A 16,533-nucleotide genomic window follows, 5' to 3' on the forward strand; every position below is an offset into this window, starting at 1 on the left:
GTAATAACAAGTTTAATCTGTTAGCAGATTAACATTTTTAAAGCTCTTTCATTTACATTAGTGTCTTCAGGGATTTGTAAAAACGTACGTTACACGACTCGTATTGTACTTAGCAGCTAAGCCTTACAGTCGGTTAATATTATGGGATGTCGTTTTTTATGTGGTGGTAAGAAACTTTTTTTTTTTTTAAACATATGAATGTTCTAGAAAATGTAATGTAAGCCACGGAATTAACCTCAATATAGCTCTTTTTTGTCTTCTGTCAATGTAAACCACGAAAGTTATTTCAGGTTTTTTTTTCTTCCAGTTGTAGCTGGACGCTGGAGAAGATTAATTGTAACTTCAGCGTAGCTCTTTGTTAGCTAAACACTAAATTACTTAACCTAACATTATTAACGACAGGTTGAACAGAAGGTTGATTGTTACTTCAGCATAGCTCCGTTTGCGTTAGCTAAACACTAAATAACTAAATCTAACATTGTAAAAGACAGGTTGAACAGAAGGTTGATCGTAACTTCAGCGTAGCTCTTTTTGCGTTAGCTAAACACTAAATAACTAAATCTAACAATATTAAAGACAGGTTGAACAGAAGGTTGATTGTAACTTCAGCGTAGCTCTTTTTGCGTTAGCTAAACACTAAATAACTAAATCTAACAATATTAAACAGAAGGTTGAACCTAACTTCAGCGTAGTTCTTTTTGCGTTAGCTAAACACTAAATAACTAAATCTAACAATATTAAACAGAAGGTTGATCGTAACTTCAGCGTAGCTCTTTTTGCGTTAGCTAAACACTAAATAACTAAATCTAACAATATTAAACAGAAGGTTGAACCTAACTTCAGCGTAGTTCTTTTTGCGTTAGCTAAACACTGAAGATAACAGCGATAAAACACGTAGCTCTGAAGGTTTGTGTAATCATTGTTAATGCAGCTCATTCTTTAGCTTTATTTCACAATCGAGAAGACAAAGATAAAAACCAGAAGCCACATATTGACGTTAAATATCAACTAATTTTAGTTTTTAGTTTTTCTCTCTGCTTTAAGCTAATCGACAAAACCTAAACAATTGACAACAACAATAACCTGGAATGTTTTTTAGGTTTAGCTTTCTTTTATAGCCAACAAGCTACGAGCAAATATTATCTTTTACACCATGTTTGGTGTCGCGAAAAATTGTGTAGCGAATTATTTATTAAATGGTGCCACTGAATATTTTTTTAAAGTTGACGAAACTTTTTTAAATCATGAAAATTACATTTCTTTTAAATTATAAGATTTTTTTTTTTCGTTGGGAAAGTAAAAAACACATCAGTAGACAAATTAAAACTTTTGGAATAGGAGTAAAGCACAAATAAATTTAAAAAAGAACAATTTAGAAGCAATTTCTGAGAAAGCAAGTACTTGCACGTGTTGGTGACGTTTAACGTTAATGTGGAAACAACGAAGATGTCTTGTATTTTATTGCGTAAACGAGATGTTAGCGCTTTATTTGAGATGTTCGAGAATTTTCCAACATGGGAACTAAGTTATGTATTTTAATACCACTTGAATAAAGCACAAATCTCGCAATGTTGATGGAACATAATGCGGCTGTAAACAAACAAACAGACAAATCGATCCCCGTATGGAGGCGGCACCAAACTGTTGTTGATCTTAACGTTAGCTAATGTTAGCTAAAACAAAAATGGTGACGTTTTAGCTCCTCTAGATGTTGTAGAAGAAATTACAAAACTAATTGTTGCGCTCACAACACTAGCTACTTGGTTTTTGATCTTTTGATTTAAAAAAATGTTACATTAATTAAGGAAACTACTCTTTTGTTGTTTTGTTTCCTTGCGTTACAGCCTGAGAAAGTGTTTGCTAGCGAGCTAAATAGCAGCCGTGTACATTTTATAACGCTGTGTCTGTCACTGTGTATTACGTCTTAACTGGCAGTCTGAAGGCTGTCATACCAGCATTTATTACTTTCATGTCATGTGGAATTCACTTAATTGTATTGGAAAAAAACAAATGTGTACAAAAAGAAACCCCCAATCTGTCTAAAATAGATCCTTTTGAATGAGTACAATGAGGTATTAATTGTTTCTAAATTGCACATAAACATGCAGCGTAATGAAAGTGTCAGTAAAATGATTTATATATATATATATATATATATATATATATATATATGTATATATATGTGTATATATATATATATATATATGTATGTATATGTATATATATATATATATATGTATGTATATGTATATATATATATATATGTATGTATATGTATATATATATATATATGTATGTATATGTATATATATATATATGTATATGTATATATATATGTATGTATATGTATATATATATATATATATATGTATGTATATATATATATATATATATATATATATGTATATGTATATATATATATATATGTATATGTATATATATATATATATGTATATATATGTATATATATGTATATATATGTATGTATATATATGTATATATATGTATATATATGTATGTATATATATATATATGTATGTATATATATATATATATATATATATGTATATATATGTATGTATATATATATATATGTATGTATATATATATATATATATATATATGTATATATATATCTGTATATATATATATATATGTATATATATATATGTATATATATATCTGTATATATATATATATGTATATATATATCTGTGTATATATATATATATGTATATATATATCTGTGTATATATATATATGTATATATATATCTGTATATATATATATATGTATATATATATATATGTATATATATATCTGTATATATATATATATGTATATATATATCTGTATATATATATATGTATATATATATATATGTATATATATATCTGTATATATATATATATGTATATATATATCTGTATATATATATATCTGTATATATATATATGTATATATATATCTATATATATATATATATATATGTATATATATGTATATATATATATATATATATATATCTATATATCTATATATATGTGTATATATATATATATATCTATATATATGTATATATATATCTATATATATATATATATATATATATATATATATATATATATATATATATATATGTATATGTATATATATATCTATATGTATATATATGTATATATATATCTATATATGTATGTATATATATATATATATATATATATCTATAGATATATCTATATCTATAGATATATCTATATCTATATCTATATATATATATATATATATATATATATCTATATATATATATTCAAAATCATGTTTTGATAAATATTTGTCACGTCAGTGATCGGGCCTCTCAGCTCAAGTATTTCGTCTTTTGAAGTTTTTGATTTTATTATTTTTTTTTTCAGTATTGATGCCAGTTATTAACGCCATGTTGCCTCATTTAGAGTTTACGTGTTTTAATGCGCTTCCTGACACTTTTGCTTTCACCTCCTAATCTTCTTTCGGGGTTCGTCTTCTGGTTTCGTTTCCCGGCTCGTCTTCTCCGTCCTGAACGTTTTTTTTAAAGGGTCTCATTGTACAAATAGATGTTCATTTAAAGAAAAAAAGAATGAAATGATTTCTGTTGTTTAAAAAGTGATGTAAATCTTTTTTTTAAATTAAATAAAATTAAAATGTCAGACAATGACAATCTGTTGTTGATTTTCAATGCAGTACCGGCTTCAGCCTGTTGGTGTCAGTAGTAAATCTTCTGCAGGTTGGATTCTTCCTCTGTGGTTCCTGAAGGAAACTTTGCCCTCTCTCTTTGTTTCATGACGTAATGATGAGTCACATATTCAATATGAACGTTTATATAATTATTAGAATAAAAAATACGATGAAAATGTAGCTTTGATCATAAAAAACATCCCCATGGTGAGTCATCATTATAAGATGAGAAGACAAAAAGTAATTTTCTTTCTATCTCATTACTTTTTATCTCATCATTTCGACTTTCTATCTCATAATTATTAGATTAATTCAAATAATAAAAGCAACTTCTTTCTCAGTTTAAGGTTTTTTTAATGATTTAAGTCAAATGATCAACTTTTGTTGTATTTACACACAAGTTTCAATTCTTTCAGTTTATCTGCTGACAAACGTTTGAGGTCAGAGTTTAGTAGTTAATGTTTTACGACCTCCAGTATCAGCCGGGAGGAGTTTTATTCTCACATGACTAACATGACGTTTCTTTTTCCATCAGCCGTTTCTCTCTCCGTGCGTTTCAGTGTTTTTAAAATACACGGTCATGACGACCAGCGTAACCAGTGAATTATCCAAGCAGAAATACCAGTAGATCTGGGAAGCTCATTGTTTAATGATACAAAAGTAAATGGAGAAGCTGAACCACTAAACAGACCCAACTTTCAGGATAACAAACATCTAGTATAAAACATAAGCGCGCATATTAACCTGAAGCCATGCATTAACACACAAGTCGGTAAATGTAGCTGTGATAATACAAATATCCCCACGATAAAGTCAAAATAATGAGATAAAAAGTCAGAACTAAGAGATAAAAAGTTATAATTATGGGATGGAAAGTCAAAATTTTGAGATAAAAAGTCTTAATTATGAGATATAAAGTCAGAATTATGACCAATTTTGGCTTTCTATCTCATAATTATATTTATCTCATAAATTAGATTTTTTAATCTAATAATTTTGACTTTCTATCTCATAATTATTACTTTTCAATCATAATTATTACTTTCTATCTCTTAAATTATTAACTTTTATCTCATCATTTTGACTTTATCATGGGGATATTTCTATTATCTTATTTTTTGGTGTCTTTTACTGCGCAAAAGGGCTACCAACATTTTGAGTTTGTAACTTATTTATTTTTTGATTTTCGGGAACATAAATCCATCAAATAAAACTCTTTTCCCAGACTAAATGCAATACTAGCGGGGACCACTAGGGGGTCGGTGGGAACGCCGGTTTCTGTATTTCTGACGTCGATAAGAGCCTCAAACCCATTTAACACATGAACATAATCTGTTTAATCAGGAAACTCTACATTAATTACAACATATGAAGTATTTACATCGACTAAAAATGCTGTAAAAGGTTTAAATTTATTGAGAAGCTTCACCCTGCCGCAGAATTAAATGACCTCCTGAAAGAAACTCTTCCCAGAAGGTGCGATCAGTCCCGGTCCTTCGTTGGTAATTGATAAGGCAGATGGCTTGTGAGCCATGAATCATCACATTTTATGATAGGCGGCGCTCGTCTTTCACAGATCAACGGTCAACTCTTCGTCACCGTCGGAGTCTTCATCCGGATCCTCCATCTTGACTCCGAGTCCACTGTCCATATCCGCGTCGTTAAACATCACCCTCGAGGGTCTGCCGTTGTCGTTGTCGTCTTCGTCCTCTTCCTCGCTGTCGTCCTCCCTGCTGTCCGGGATGATGACCACCTCCTCCTTGGCGTCGGGGTCGATGTCCTCCTTGAACCAGACGGACTTGTAGCCGTCGTCGCTGCGTCTCTCCTTGGTCAGGATGGGTCTCACCTCCTTCTCCTCGCCGTCAGAGCCCGCCTGGCTGGCCGCCGCGTCGTCGTCGTCGCCATCGCGAGAGAAAGCTCGCTGCGGCATCGACCATGTCGCCACGGTGGGCTGGAAGTCGGCCGCCGCCGGGCCGCCGCCGCCGCCTCCGCCGTCGTTGTCGTCGTTCTGGAAGGCCTCGTTGGTGTACTGGACGCCGCCCTTCTGACCGCCTTGAACCAGCTGCGGACGGAAGACGTTCAGGTGGAATCAAGAGCTTCGGCAACAACGGACCTCACAAAAGTTGCTCACGTTGCTCGGGTGCCGAACAAAAGGCCCTGCGGGTTTTTAAACCAGTCGGTAAAATTCTACCGCCGACCCATGTGACCTCACCGCCCCACTTCCTGTCGGTTGCCCGCACACGTCGGGATGATATGGAAGCTCATTTCAGCAGAAAAAAGATAAAAATATGATGAAAATGTAGCTGTGATAATAAAAATAAGTTATAAGATCATAAGATAAAGCCATAATCAAGATAAAAAGTCAAAATTATGAGATAAAAAGTCAAAATTATGAGATAGAACGTTGAAATTATGATACATTTTGACTTTCTATCTCATAATTATTACTTTAAGGATGCATATAACCCTGAAGCTATGCATTAACACACATGTTGGTAAATATAGCTGTGATAATTATGAGATTAAAAAGTCAAAATGACGAGATAGAAAGTCATAATTATGACATAAAAAGTCATAGTTATGAGATGAAAAGTCATAATTATGAGATAAAAAGTCATAATTATGAGATAAAGTTATAATTATAAGATAAAAAGTCATAATTATGAGATAAAAAGTCGAAATTTATCATAATTTTGTCTTTCTATCTCATAACTATTACATTTTATCTCATAATTTTGTCTTGTTATCATGGGGATATTTTTATTATCACGGCTAAATGTATTGTATTATTATTTTTTTTAATTATTTTTTTACCAAAATGGGCTTCCATACATTTACAATCTTCTGGATTAATTATTAAACCAAAGTAATTTCCGGGCGTTCTTACAGACGCTTCCTTTTCCAATGAGTGTGCATTTCATTTAACACTTTGGCCTCAAAAAGAGATTTTGGATTTCTTGACCACAAATATGGAATTTGTGACTTTAAGATGGACGGAGAAGAGAGAGGGCCACGTGTGAGAGACTTTAAAAATCTGCCCACTAGTTGGAGGGAAATGCGTCTATAATAATCCTGATATCTGCGTCTGCATGGTTTCAAAACACTTTGACCGTACGGCGCTCTGGAACACGCTGGCTTCAAAGATCTTCCTCCGGTCGGCGTCCCCCCTGCGGAGGCGAAGTGCGAGCCCCAGGACGACCCCCAGGGAGGCCAGCAGCAGGACGCCCAGAGTCGCCCCCAGCGCCGCCATGTCCGCCGGCCCGAAGCCGCCCGCCGGGGCGACCACTGCGGGAGCAGAAACATTACTGAATACAGGCGTCAGCGAAAAGATGCAACACACAAAAAAAACACCTTGTATGACATCGACCTTTTTGAACTTTTAATGGTATATAATATGACCTTTTAATGGTATATAATATGACCTTTTAATGGTATATAATGACCTTTTAATGGTATAGCATATTACCCTTTAATGGTGTAGTATAATATGACCTTTTAATGGTATATAATATTACCCTTTAATAGTATATAATGACCTTTTAATGGTATACAATATGACCTTTTAATGGTATACAATATGACCTTTTAATGGTATATAATATTACCCTTTAATAGTATATAATGACCTTTTAATGGTATACAATATGACCTTTTAATGGTATACAATATGACCTTTTAATGGTATATAATATTACCTTTTAATGTTGTATAATATGAGCCTTTAACGGTATATAATATGACCTATTAATAGGATACTATAATATGACTTTTTAATGGTATATAATATGACCTTTTAATGGTGTACTTTATAGTTTCTCAAAAGGTATACCATCACATTTTCCTGGCATATTAACTTTTGACTTTTTTTGTTATATGGGACACTTTTATTGCTCACTTTTATTGCTCATATATATATATACATATATATACATATATATATATATATACATATATATATATATATATATATATATATACATATATATATATATGTATATATACATATATATACATATATATATATATATATATATACATATATATATATATATATACATATATATATATATATATATATATATATATAAACATATATATATATATATATATATATATATATATATATATATATATATATATATATATATATATATTTATATATATATACACATGTTGGCGTTTGGGAAATCCGAGCTCTGTGGTTGGCTGCTTTTCATGTCAACAACAAGACTCTTTGCTCCTGAACGCATCGCGTGAACTCCTCCCACAAGAACCTTTCCTCCCTCTGCTGCCTCGCTTTCCGTTGACTTTTTTCTCGTATTTTCTAAAACCAACGTGCGGATCGCTCTTCTGAGCGGAACAAAAAGGGTCGACCACCTATCGGCGGGTGAGCTGTGCCGGCCGTGGAGGCTCCTCCCTCACTGGTCACACTGGGATCAGCGGTGGAGACGCCGCTCTCGCTGGTCGTGTCGGCGATGGCGGTCGAGGGGTCGGAGGTGGCGGTCGGGGGGTCGGAGGTGGACCCTCCTGCGGTGGTCTCGCTGCCGGTGGAGGATTCCCCCCCGGACGTCGTGGCCCCACTGTCTGCAGTGCTCACGGGCAAACTGGTGGTGGTCGGACCTACGAGGAGAACACACTTTGAAGCTTCACCTCGTGTTCCTGTTCTCTCCGAGCCTCTAGTGGTCCTTTGAGCTATTTGCACAAACCAGACAACCTCCAACCGCTGAGCAATCCCTGGACCCAACGGTTCCCCGTTTACGCGACTGAAGATCTTCCGAAATTCCCCCTTTTTTTGTTCAGCCTGAACACTCTGACGCCCGGACGGACGTCGTTTAAACAAACTCTGTGAGTACGAAACCGCTGCACCCTGCAGGACCCCGTTTGTCTGGTTTCTTGGTGACACGAGAGCAGACCAACCACAGGACTGTTCCTCCGAGGACACGGAATTTATGATGAATCTGCTTTTGTTCCTGAGGCGTCGGCATCTAATTTGCAAAGTTTCAAGCTCGTCGTTGTGGCCCTCACGGTTGCATGCATTTATGGAGGATAACGTTGTTCAAGGAAGCGGAGCCTGAGCGGATTTAACCTTTTGGAAACCGTGCGCGAAAATCTCACTGTGTCAATTTTAAGTCCCAGCATGCCCCATTCAGACAATCTTTTGGCATTAAATACGTAATCTTTCGTTTTTTTTAATCGGACAACACAGTCTTTTGGCTGAAACTCCTTCCTAACAGCCCAAGACTTTGTTATATTGTGATTTTCGTTGCAGATTCAGCATCTTTAGGTCCTTATTGACGCTCCAGGAGGCATTTTAGGGAAATCTGGCTCATATCATGCTGGATGTTCACAGTTATGATCAAAATATCTTTTAAAAGTGATTTTTTTTTTTTGCAGATATACATTTTTTCTCCCCAAGACTTTTCAGACCAAGTATTGGAATTAACTTGGGGTTCCTACAGCGACTCAAACACAGGAAAAAAAACCCCAAACACAGGAAACAAAAGAGGTCTGGAGACAAAATTGGTTCCACAGTTTTTAACGGGTTAAATGTGCCTCTCAACGCTCAGCAGAGCGTCCGTGAGGGTTTTCGTACCTACCTGCAGTCACCTCCACCAGCAGCGGCGCTTCGGCAGTTTCTCCGTTGGTCGCGTCCACTGCCAGCAACTGGAAGAACGCAGTTAGCAGTTACAAAATGGCCGCTATGATCTTTCTGTGACTTTTTTGGGGGGATTTTGTTAACTCACTTGCAGAGATAGCGAACCCTCCGGGAGATCCGTCGTCATGAACAAATAGCCGGCAATGACGGAGAAGTCACTGCTACCGTTGACGGAGTAGGTGATGTGGGGATTGATACCCTGTTTGGTCAGAAATCAAAAGGTCAGCGCCAAAAGAAGACTTCCTCAGTCCCCGGACATTGGAAACCGATACGATGGACATTCAGTTTAACGGTGGATTCCCGCTTTTAGTTCACGACAATAGCCGTGAAGAGGGTTCAGATTTCAGGTGCACTCAATACCCTTCAGTTTGACCTCCAAATAAAGTAGTTTAGTGTTTGTTTGTTTAACATTATCTCCAATTCACGGTCTTTGGTTTTGGATCTCAGCTCTTAACTTGTTGAGTAAAATGTGTGTACACTACCATTCAAAAGTTTCGGGCCACCCAGACACATTTTCAGTTTCTTGGCACGTTCATTTTTAAGAACACAAAGAGACGGGCGAGTTTCACATGAAAGTTCTCTTTTTCTGGCCATTTTCAGAATATAATGAACCCACAATTGTGATGCTCCAGATCCTCAACTAGCTCAAAGCAAAGCCAGTTTATAGCTTCTCTCACCAGCAGAGCTGTTTTCAGCTGTGCTAACATCACTGCATAAGAGTTTTCAAGGGGTTTCTACTCATCCATTAATCTTTTAAGGCGATGATCAAACACAATGTACCATCAGAACACTGGAGTGATAGCTGCTGGAAATGGGCCTCTATACACCTATATGTAGACATTTCATGAAAAACCAGATGTTTCCATCTATTTAACAATGTAGAGAGTGTATTTCTGATTTATTTCATGTTATCTTCATTGAAAAAAAACTGTGCTTTTCTTTGAAAAATAAGGACATTTCTACGTGACGTTTTTTTCAGCGTTTCCACTTTACTGAAAATGTCTATCAAAAGCAGAGGGTTGAAATCACACTGTGGAATCAGTGTTTTGTTTTTTTTACCGCGGTGGCGGCGTAGTCGTCGTCCGTGGCGAGGATCCGCAGCGACTCGCCCTCGGCCGTCGGGTCGGTGGCCATGACGCCCACCGCAGTGACGACGGCGTCGTACTGAGGCCTCTGAAACTGCGGCCGGTGGAGGCTCTTCACCAGAACGCTGAACGTGACGACGGCGGTGGAAAACTGGTAACGGTTTGTCGTCTGAGCCGCCTGGGAGAGAAACACGGGGATGACGGTGACCACTGCTGACAGACCGACAGTCTAAACTCACCTTTCAATGAACGACAAACCTCGTATTTGATTTCGCGAAATCAGAGTTCGTAACCAGCAGGGAGCAGTTCTCACCTCAGCGATTAATAGCAGTTCGACTTTTCGGATTATTGATTCCCCATTCAATTAGATTTCCTAATATTTTTACATCATAGTCTTCATGTTGTCTCAAAACCTTTTCAACCTTATAAACTGAAGGCTCCTTTTTTTCATTTTCCGAAAATGAGAGTTTTTTGGACTCAATATGCTTCCTAACATGTCAATGGTTGTGTTTATTGTGATTATAGAGATGCTAATTGTTAAGTCATGCAAGTTTTTGTCGTCATCTATCATTGTGTTGTACTGTTGGTTCGACAACACAAGCAAACTGATGACAACTTAGACTTTTCTGACGTCATGGCGGCCATCTTGTGGACCAAATGGTTCTAAATTAGTCACAAAAAAAAAAGTTTGATGATGTAGAATAACTTAAGTTCAGCCCTCGTTTTGTTTCAGCTCTTTTTCTTCTCGGAGAACACAGGACATGAACTTTACAGAGACTAGAGACAAGTTAAAAAGAAACCCAACAACTGTAACGTGACATGAATTCTATAATTTAAACTCATCATCAAACCCTCCAAATTCCCAGAAACATGACAGAGGGCTAGACTACACGTTATGATGCTTCTATATGAATCATGAAACTACAAAGAAGACACAAAGACGCCATCCTTTGACCGGCCGATTGGGTAAAAACAAGGTTTGTCTTTACCAGAACCGTCAGGCTGAGCGTCCCCAACTTGTCGGCCGGCTTCAGCATGGTGATGTTCCCCGTGTTGGGGTTGATCTGAAACAGACCGCCTGCGTCTCCTGAAACAAAGACAGACTGAGCTGCTGCTACCCCGCCGATCGCCAGCGAACTGGACGTTGACGTCAGACCGAGGAACGAACCACGCGTCGCTTACCGCCCAAGAACGAGTACGTCACTTCCCCGTTTATCCCTGAATCTCCGTCGATGGCGTACAGCGGCCCTGGTTCCAGAGGCAACGCTCCGGTCTGCAGAGGGAAGCAAAAATGGGCAAAGGTAAATGTGCGCTGATGTCAGTTTCCATCCACTACCGCTGTGCCATTATTAGGAGTTGGTTCGTGGAGATTAACGACTGGTGGCTCCAATTTTCCAATGAGGTACCATTGAACAAACGAAGCAGAAACCTGAAAAGATGACGTCGTCAAATGAACGATGTGGAAAAACACAATGCAAATATGGCATTTATGTTTGTTTCATGTATTAGTTGGAGGAATGTTAGTCTCTTCATTGCTCCACACAGATCGTAGGACTTCCAGTTAAGTATAAAAACTGAGATTTTAGATTTTTTTTGTTTCTGAAATTGGGGCCCTTTATCCCTATTTGAACGATTCATGGCATCAACTTCAGTTTCGGGAGCTCTCTGATCGTCTCCCGGTGGATCGCATCGCCTCCCTGCATCTACGTTTGCCACCTGACGGACTTTCCAGATTAAGGGCCGCACCTCTTGTTCGTTCAGGTCGACTCTGCCGGTGTAGCCGGCGCTCTGGCAGATCACGAGGCCCCCGACCTCGTGTTTGCTGCAGGGCTGGAACCACGGCGGCCTGTTGTCCACGTCTACGATGGTGACCAGGATGGTGGTGGTGGCAGTGAACGAAACACCGTCAAATGTATCCTTTAAAAAAAAGAAACGATAATCTGATTACTTTAGTACGACGTAGCTGCAGTATGACGGTTAGATACCTGAGAAACTGGACTGAAACTTGTTCAGGGACTCAAAATCCTTCAAAATCCAAACATTTCACAGACGCTTGTCTCCAATTAAAGTCTTTGGACGACAATGTGTATTAGCTTGAGTCAAATCTAATCTTTAGTCAGCAAAAACTGAAATCATTTAAGAGTTCACGTGATGTCTCAAACGTTTAAGAGACGCCTGACCTCCAGAGACCGAAAGAAATGTTTGATTTCGGGAAATCAGAGTTCGTAACCAGCAGGGAGCAGTACTCACCTCAGCGATTAATACCAGTTCGACATTTCGGACCTTGTCGTAGTCGAGCGGCGTCTCAACGAGGAGATCCGGGTTGTTGGGCGACTTCAGCATGAAGCCGCTCTGCATGAGTCCAACAGAACAATGTCAAATCTCTTTCGGTCTGGCCCTCGAGCGAGCAGTTTCCTCCTACGTCTTTGTGCTAGCATACATCTTTTCTGGGCAAATCTCTGGATTGAAGATTAAACTATGATATCTCACGTGACGCCAAGTAAGACAAACGATAAGGAGATTAATCTAAATGTTGGACCTGCTGGGAGATGAAAACAAGAAGGAGGTCTTACCGATTCTGGCGTTAGCGTGTAGCTGATCACTGTACCGTCTAAGTCTGTGGCGGCGATGCGACGCACGGTTGTGCCGATAGGAGACATCTGGAAGGGATTAAATCACACATCCTAAAAAACTCTTTGACACTTCACGAGCATCAGTAGATCTTTGGTCTATCGCTGATGTTGGGGGATCAGGTCTGGCTCACAGTCTTTGTTCAAGGTCATCCCAAAGGTGTTGGGGTCAGGACTTTGTGCAGACCTTCCACCCAAAAGTGTATTCCCATGTTGAAACAAAAGATGGAAGCACGCTAATGCCTAAAATATGATTATTTTACCTCAACCAAAACATGAAATACACGTCCACATACTGTACCGTAATCCAGAGCAACTTTGATGTGAACGCGGGATGAAAATAAATGATTTAAAATCACATTTTGTCTTTTGATCAAGGCAACAAACAATGCTGAACAGTAACTCCTGTGCATCTAAAGGTGTTCATCAGACTCTTACCTCATTGACATCGACGCGGTACGGGTTCTGGTCAAAGACGGGACGGTTATCATTCATATTGATCAAAACTACAAAGATGAGGAGTGAAAACTAGAAACAAAGAGAAACACAAGCCTTGTTTACTTGTTTTGCTATTGATTTTATTCTATTGTTTATTGCAACTTTGATTGCATAGAACTTGTTAATAATATGTGACGATACATTAAGAATATTAAATAAATCAAACACAACATTCTGACATCCATCTCTGAGCTGCGTGTATCTTTACTCCTATAATGGTAGACACATGATCTGATTTTCTGCTTAAAAAAGTGGAACAGACACTCTAAAGCTTCACCAAATGCCTTCACAACCATCTGAAAAACCTTTACAACCTTTACAAGCACCTTGAGAACCTTCTCACACACTCACAAAACTTGACCACCATCTCAATAACTTACAGAAACTCTTCAAACACCCTTCACAACATCCTCAACTACCCAAAGAAGCCAAAAAAAGAAACCTGGTCGCTCCTCAAGCATCTGTAGGACATCTTCAAGAACCATCTCCTGAACCCCCAAACAAACATCTTCAAGCATTATTTTTTTCCAGAACCCATACAGGCTCCTCAAGTATCTGCAGAACCACTTCAAGAACCTGTACCACCTCAAACTGCCGGAGAACCCCCTCAAGCGCCTGTATATATTTTTGAAGAACCTGTACAGGCTCCTCAAGCATCTGTAGAACATCCTCAAGCCCCCACAGAACCTACGCAAGCACCTCTGAACTTTTTCCAGAACCCGTGCAGGCTCAAGCATCTGTACAACTTCCTTTAAGCCCCCAAAGAACCTCCTCAAGCACCTTAACATTTTGATCAAGAACCTCTGCAAGCACCTGTACATCATTATCGGGAACATATAAAACCTCCTCAACCCCATAGAGATCATCTTCAAACCCCTAGAGAACCTACTCAAGTGCCTGTTCATCATCATCAAGGACCTGTACAAGCTCCTTAAGCCGATAGAGAACATCTGCAAGCCCCCAAAGAACTTCCTCAAGCACCTGTACACCATTATCAGGAACCTATAAAACCTCCTTAACCCCATAGAGAACATCTTCAAGCACCTGGAAACCTCCTCAATGACCCAGAGAAGCTCTTCCAACACATGTTCTGCTTCTTCAAGAACCTTTACAACCACCTTCACAACTAACCCAAGAACCTCCTCCAGCCCATAAAGAACATCTCTAAGCCCCCAGAGAACCTACCCATATATGCTCTTCAAGCATCTGTAGAACCTGTTAGAGGAACCGGTGCAACTTCTTTTAAGCCCCCAGAGAACGTCCTCAAGCACCTGTACACCATTATGAGGAACCTATAAAACCTCCTCAAGCCCATAGAAAACCTCCTCAAGCCCCTAGAAAACCTACTCAAGTATCTGTACATTATTATCAGGAACCTATAAAACCTCTTCAAGCCCATAGAGATCATCTTCAAACACCTGGAGAATCTCCTCAGTGACCCAGAGAAGGTCTTCAAAGACATGTACCGCCTCTTCAAGAACCTTTACAACCAACCCAAGAACCTGAAGAACCTCCTCAAGAACCTCAGAAACCTCCCTAAAAATGCATTTGGTCTCTGTAACTGTTTGAATACACCGCAAAGGGAAAGTTAAAGTCACCACAACATAATGTTTCACAGTTTAACGTCTTTAGTGTATGAAGAACGTGTTACCCCGGTGCCGTCTGCTTCCCTGCAGATGATATCCACCGTATGCAATGTTGCAGTCTGCAAACAAAAACAAACTTTTATGCTGGACAGTCGGGTGTTTTCACAGACGGGTATCTGAACTGAGACCTGGGGTCTAGATCTGTTTGACACCACCCGTCATGACCGACACACCTCATAGTCCAACACCCTCTCGGCCACCAGCTCGTTTCCCACCAGGCCGAAGGGGTTGTTGGGGTTTGCGGGTGCAGGTTTGAACTCGAGGGTCACGTTCGGCTGGACCGTGATCAGCACCACGACATCACCCACCGCGTTGTTTTCTGATATCTCCACCTGTTGAGGTGCCGAACAGACTGTTGGCAAACAAGAAGAGATGAATTTTTACCTCATTTTTTTACTGCATACACAGGATGAATGCGATTTAACATTTATATACACATGTTTCACAGTGTGGAGCATTCAAGGGGAACTATTGGCCAAAATGGAATACAACATTATGAAGTATGTTGTAAAAACCTAAAATAAATAAAAGAAACTTGTGTGTCCACGTACGTAGCTTGGTCCTCTCCAAGGAGCCGGTTGCCATGTTTCTACAGAAGCCCAGAACAGACAAACCAAACACTGCACTCTCGACGGGGACGTTCGTGTTTTTGTGTTGGCCATTTTGGTTTAAATGGCTTCAGTTGTTAGCAATCTGCAGCCTCGTAGCGAGATGCCGCAATGATGTTTTATTGCTGCAATAATTGCTGGTTAGTAAAAAAATCCAGATTACCCATTGAGAAATTGAGAAAAAATGATAGTTTGAAATCCTAAATTGAACGTGAGCATCGTTCACCTCCACACAAAAAACTTCCCACTGCGATGTTCCACTTATTCCCGCTTCAGTGGCCCGAGCTCCCTCTGCTTTTTTATTCCCCTTGTAAGTTATTCATCTAACTTGGCTATAACTGATATGTCTGCACCAGAGGTAGCAACATGCTAGCACCCCGCTGTTCAGTACTCACTTTGGGCAGCGGACGATCGAAGCAGAACCAGAAGCAGGAAGCAGAAGGACGTCTTCGCGGTGGAGCGCAGCTGAATCCCGTCCATGTCTCCGTCCGTCTCTTCTGAACTGATCCTCGCCCGTCTGTTGTTCACTTATCTGCTCGGCTTTATGGAGCAGTGGACTTTCACCCGATGTTTGTCCCGGGAAGTCATAAAAACCTTATTTTGAACGAATTGTCTTTCACTCGATGGGTTGGACTCCAGGCACATCGTGGTTGTGTGTGTACACACACGCAGAAGGTGAAATAATTCATGATTGCC

General features: G+C 38.6%; 1 protein-coding gene across 1 annotated transcript; it reads right to left on the reverse strand.

Annotated features, from left to right (window-relative positions):
- Positions 1 to 5,284: 5,284 nt before the first annotated feature.
- LOC137803692 (cadherin-related family member 5-like) lies at positions 5,285 to 16,317 on the reverse strand. The gene is made up of 14 exons (XM_068602403.1): positions 16,233 to 16,317; positions 15,403 to 15,581; positions 13,524 to 13,613; positions 13,029 to 13,115; positions 12,706 to 12,807; positions 12,202 to 12,372; positions 11,638 to 11,728; positions 11,445 to 11,542; positions 10,430 to 10,633; positions 9,459 to 9,569; positions 9,312 to 9,378; positions 8,137 to 8,334; positions 6,830 to 6,999; positions 5,285 to 5,776 (listed from the first exon to the last, which is right to left on the reverse strand). Exons 1-14 carry the CDS (start codon positions 16,315 to 16,317, stop codon positions 5,285 to 5,287), a joined length of 2,145 nt encoding a protein of 714 aa, XP_068458504.1.
- Between the last annotated feature and the right edge of the window lie 216 nt (positions 16,318 to 16,533).

This window comes from Clinocottus analis, unplaced genomic scaffold (genome assembly GCF_023055335.1).
Source record: "Clinocottus analis isolate CAN_PGR_092001 unplaced genomic scaffold, fCliAna1.0.p SCAF_6, whole genome shotgun sequence".
Lineage (NCBI taxonomy): Eukaryota > Metazoa > Chordata > Actinopteri > Perciformes > Cottidae > Clinocottus > Clinocottus analis.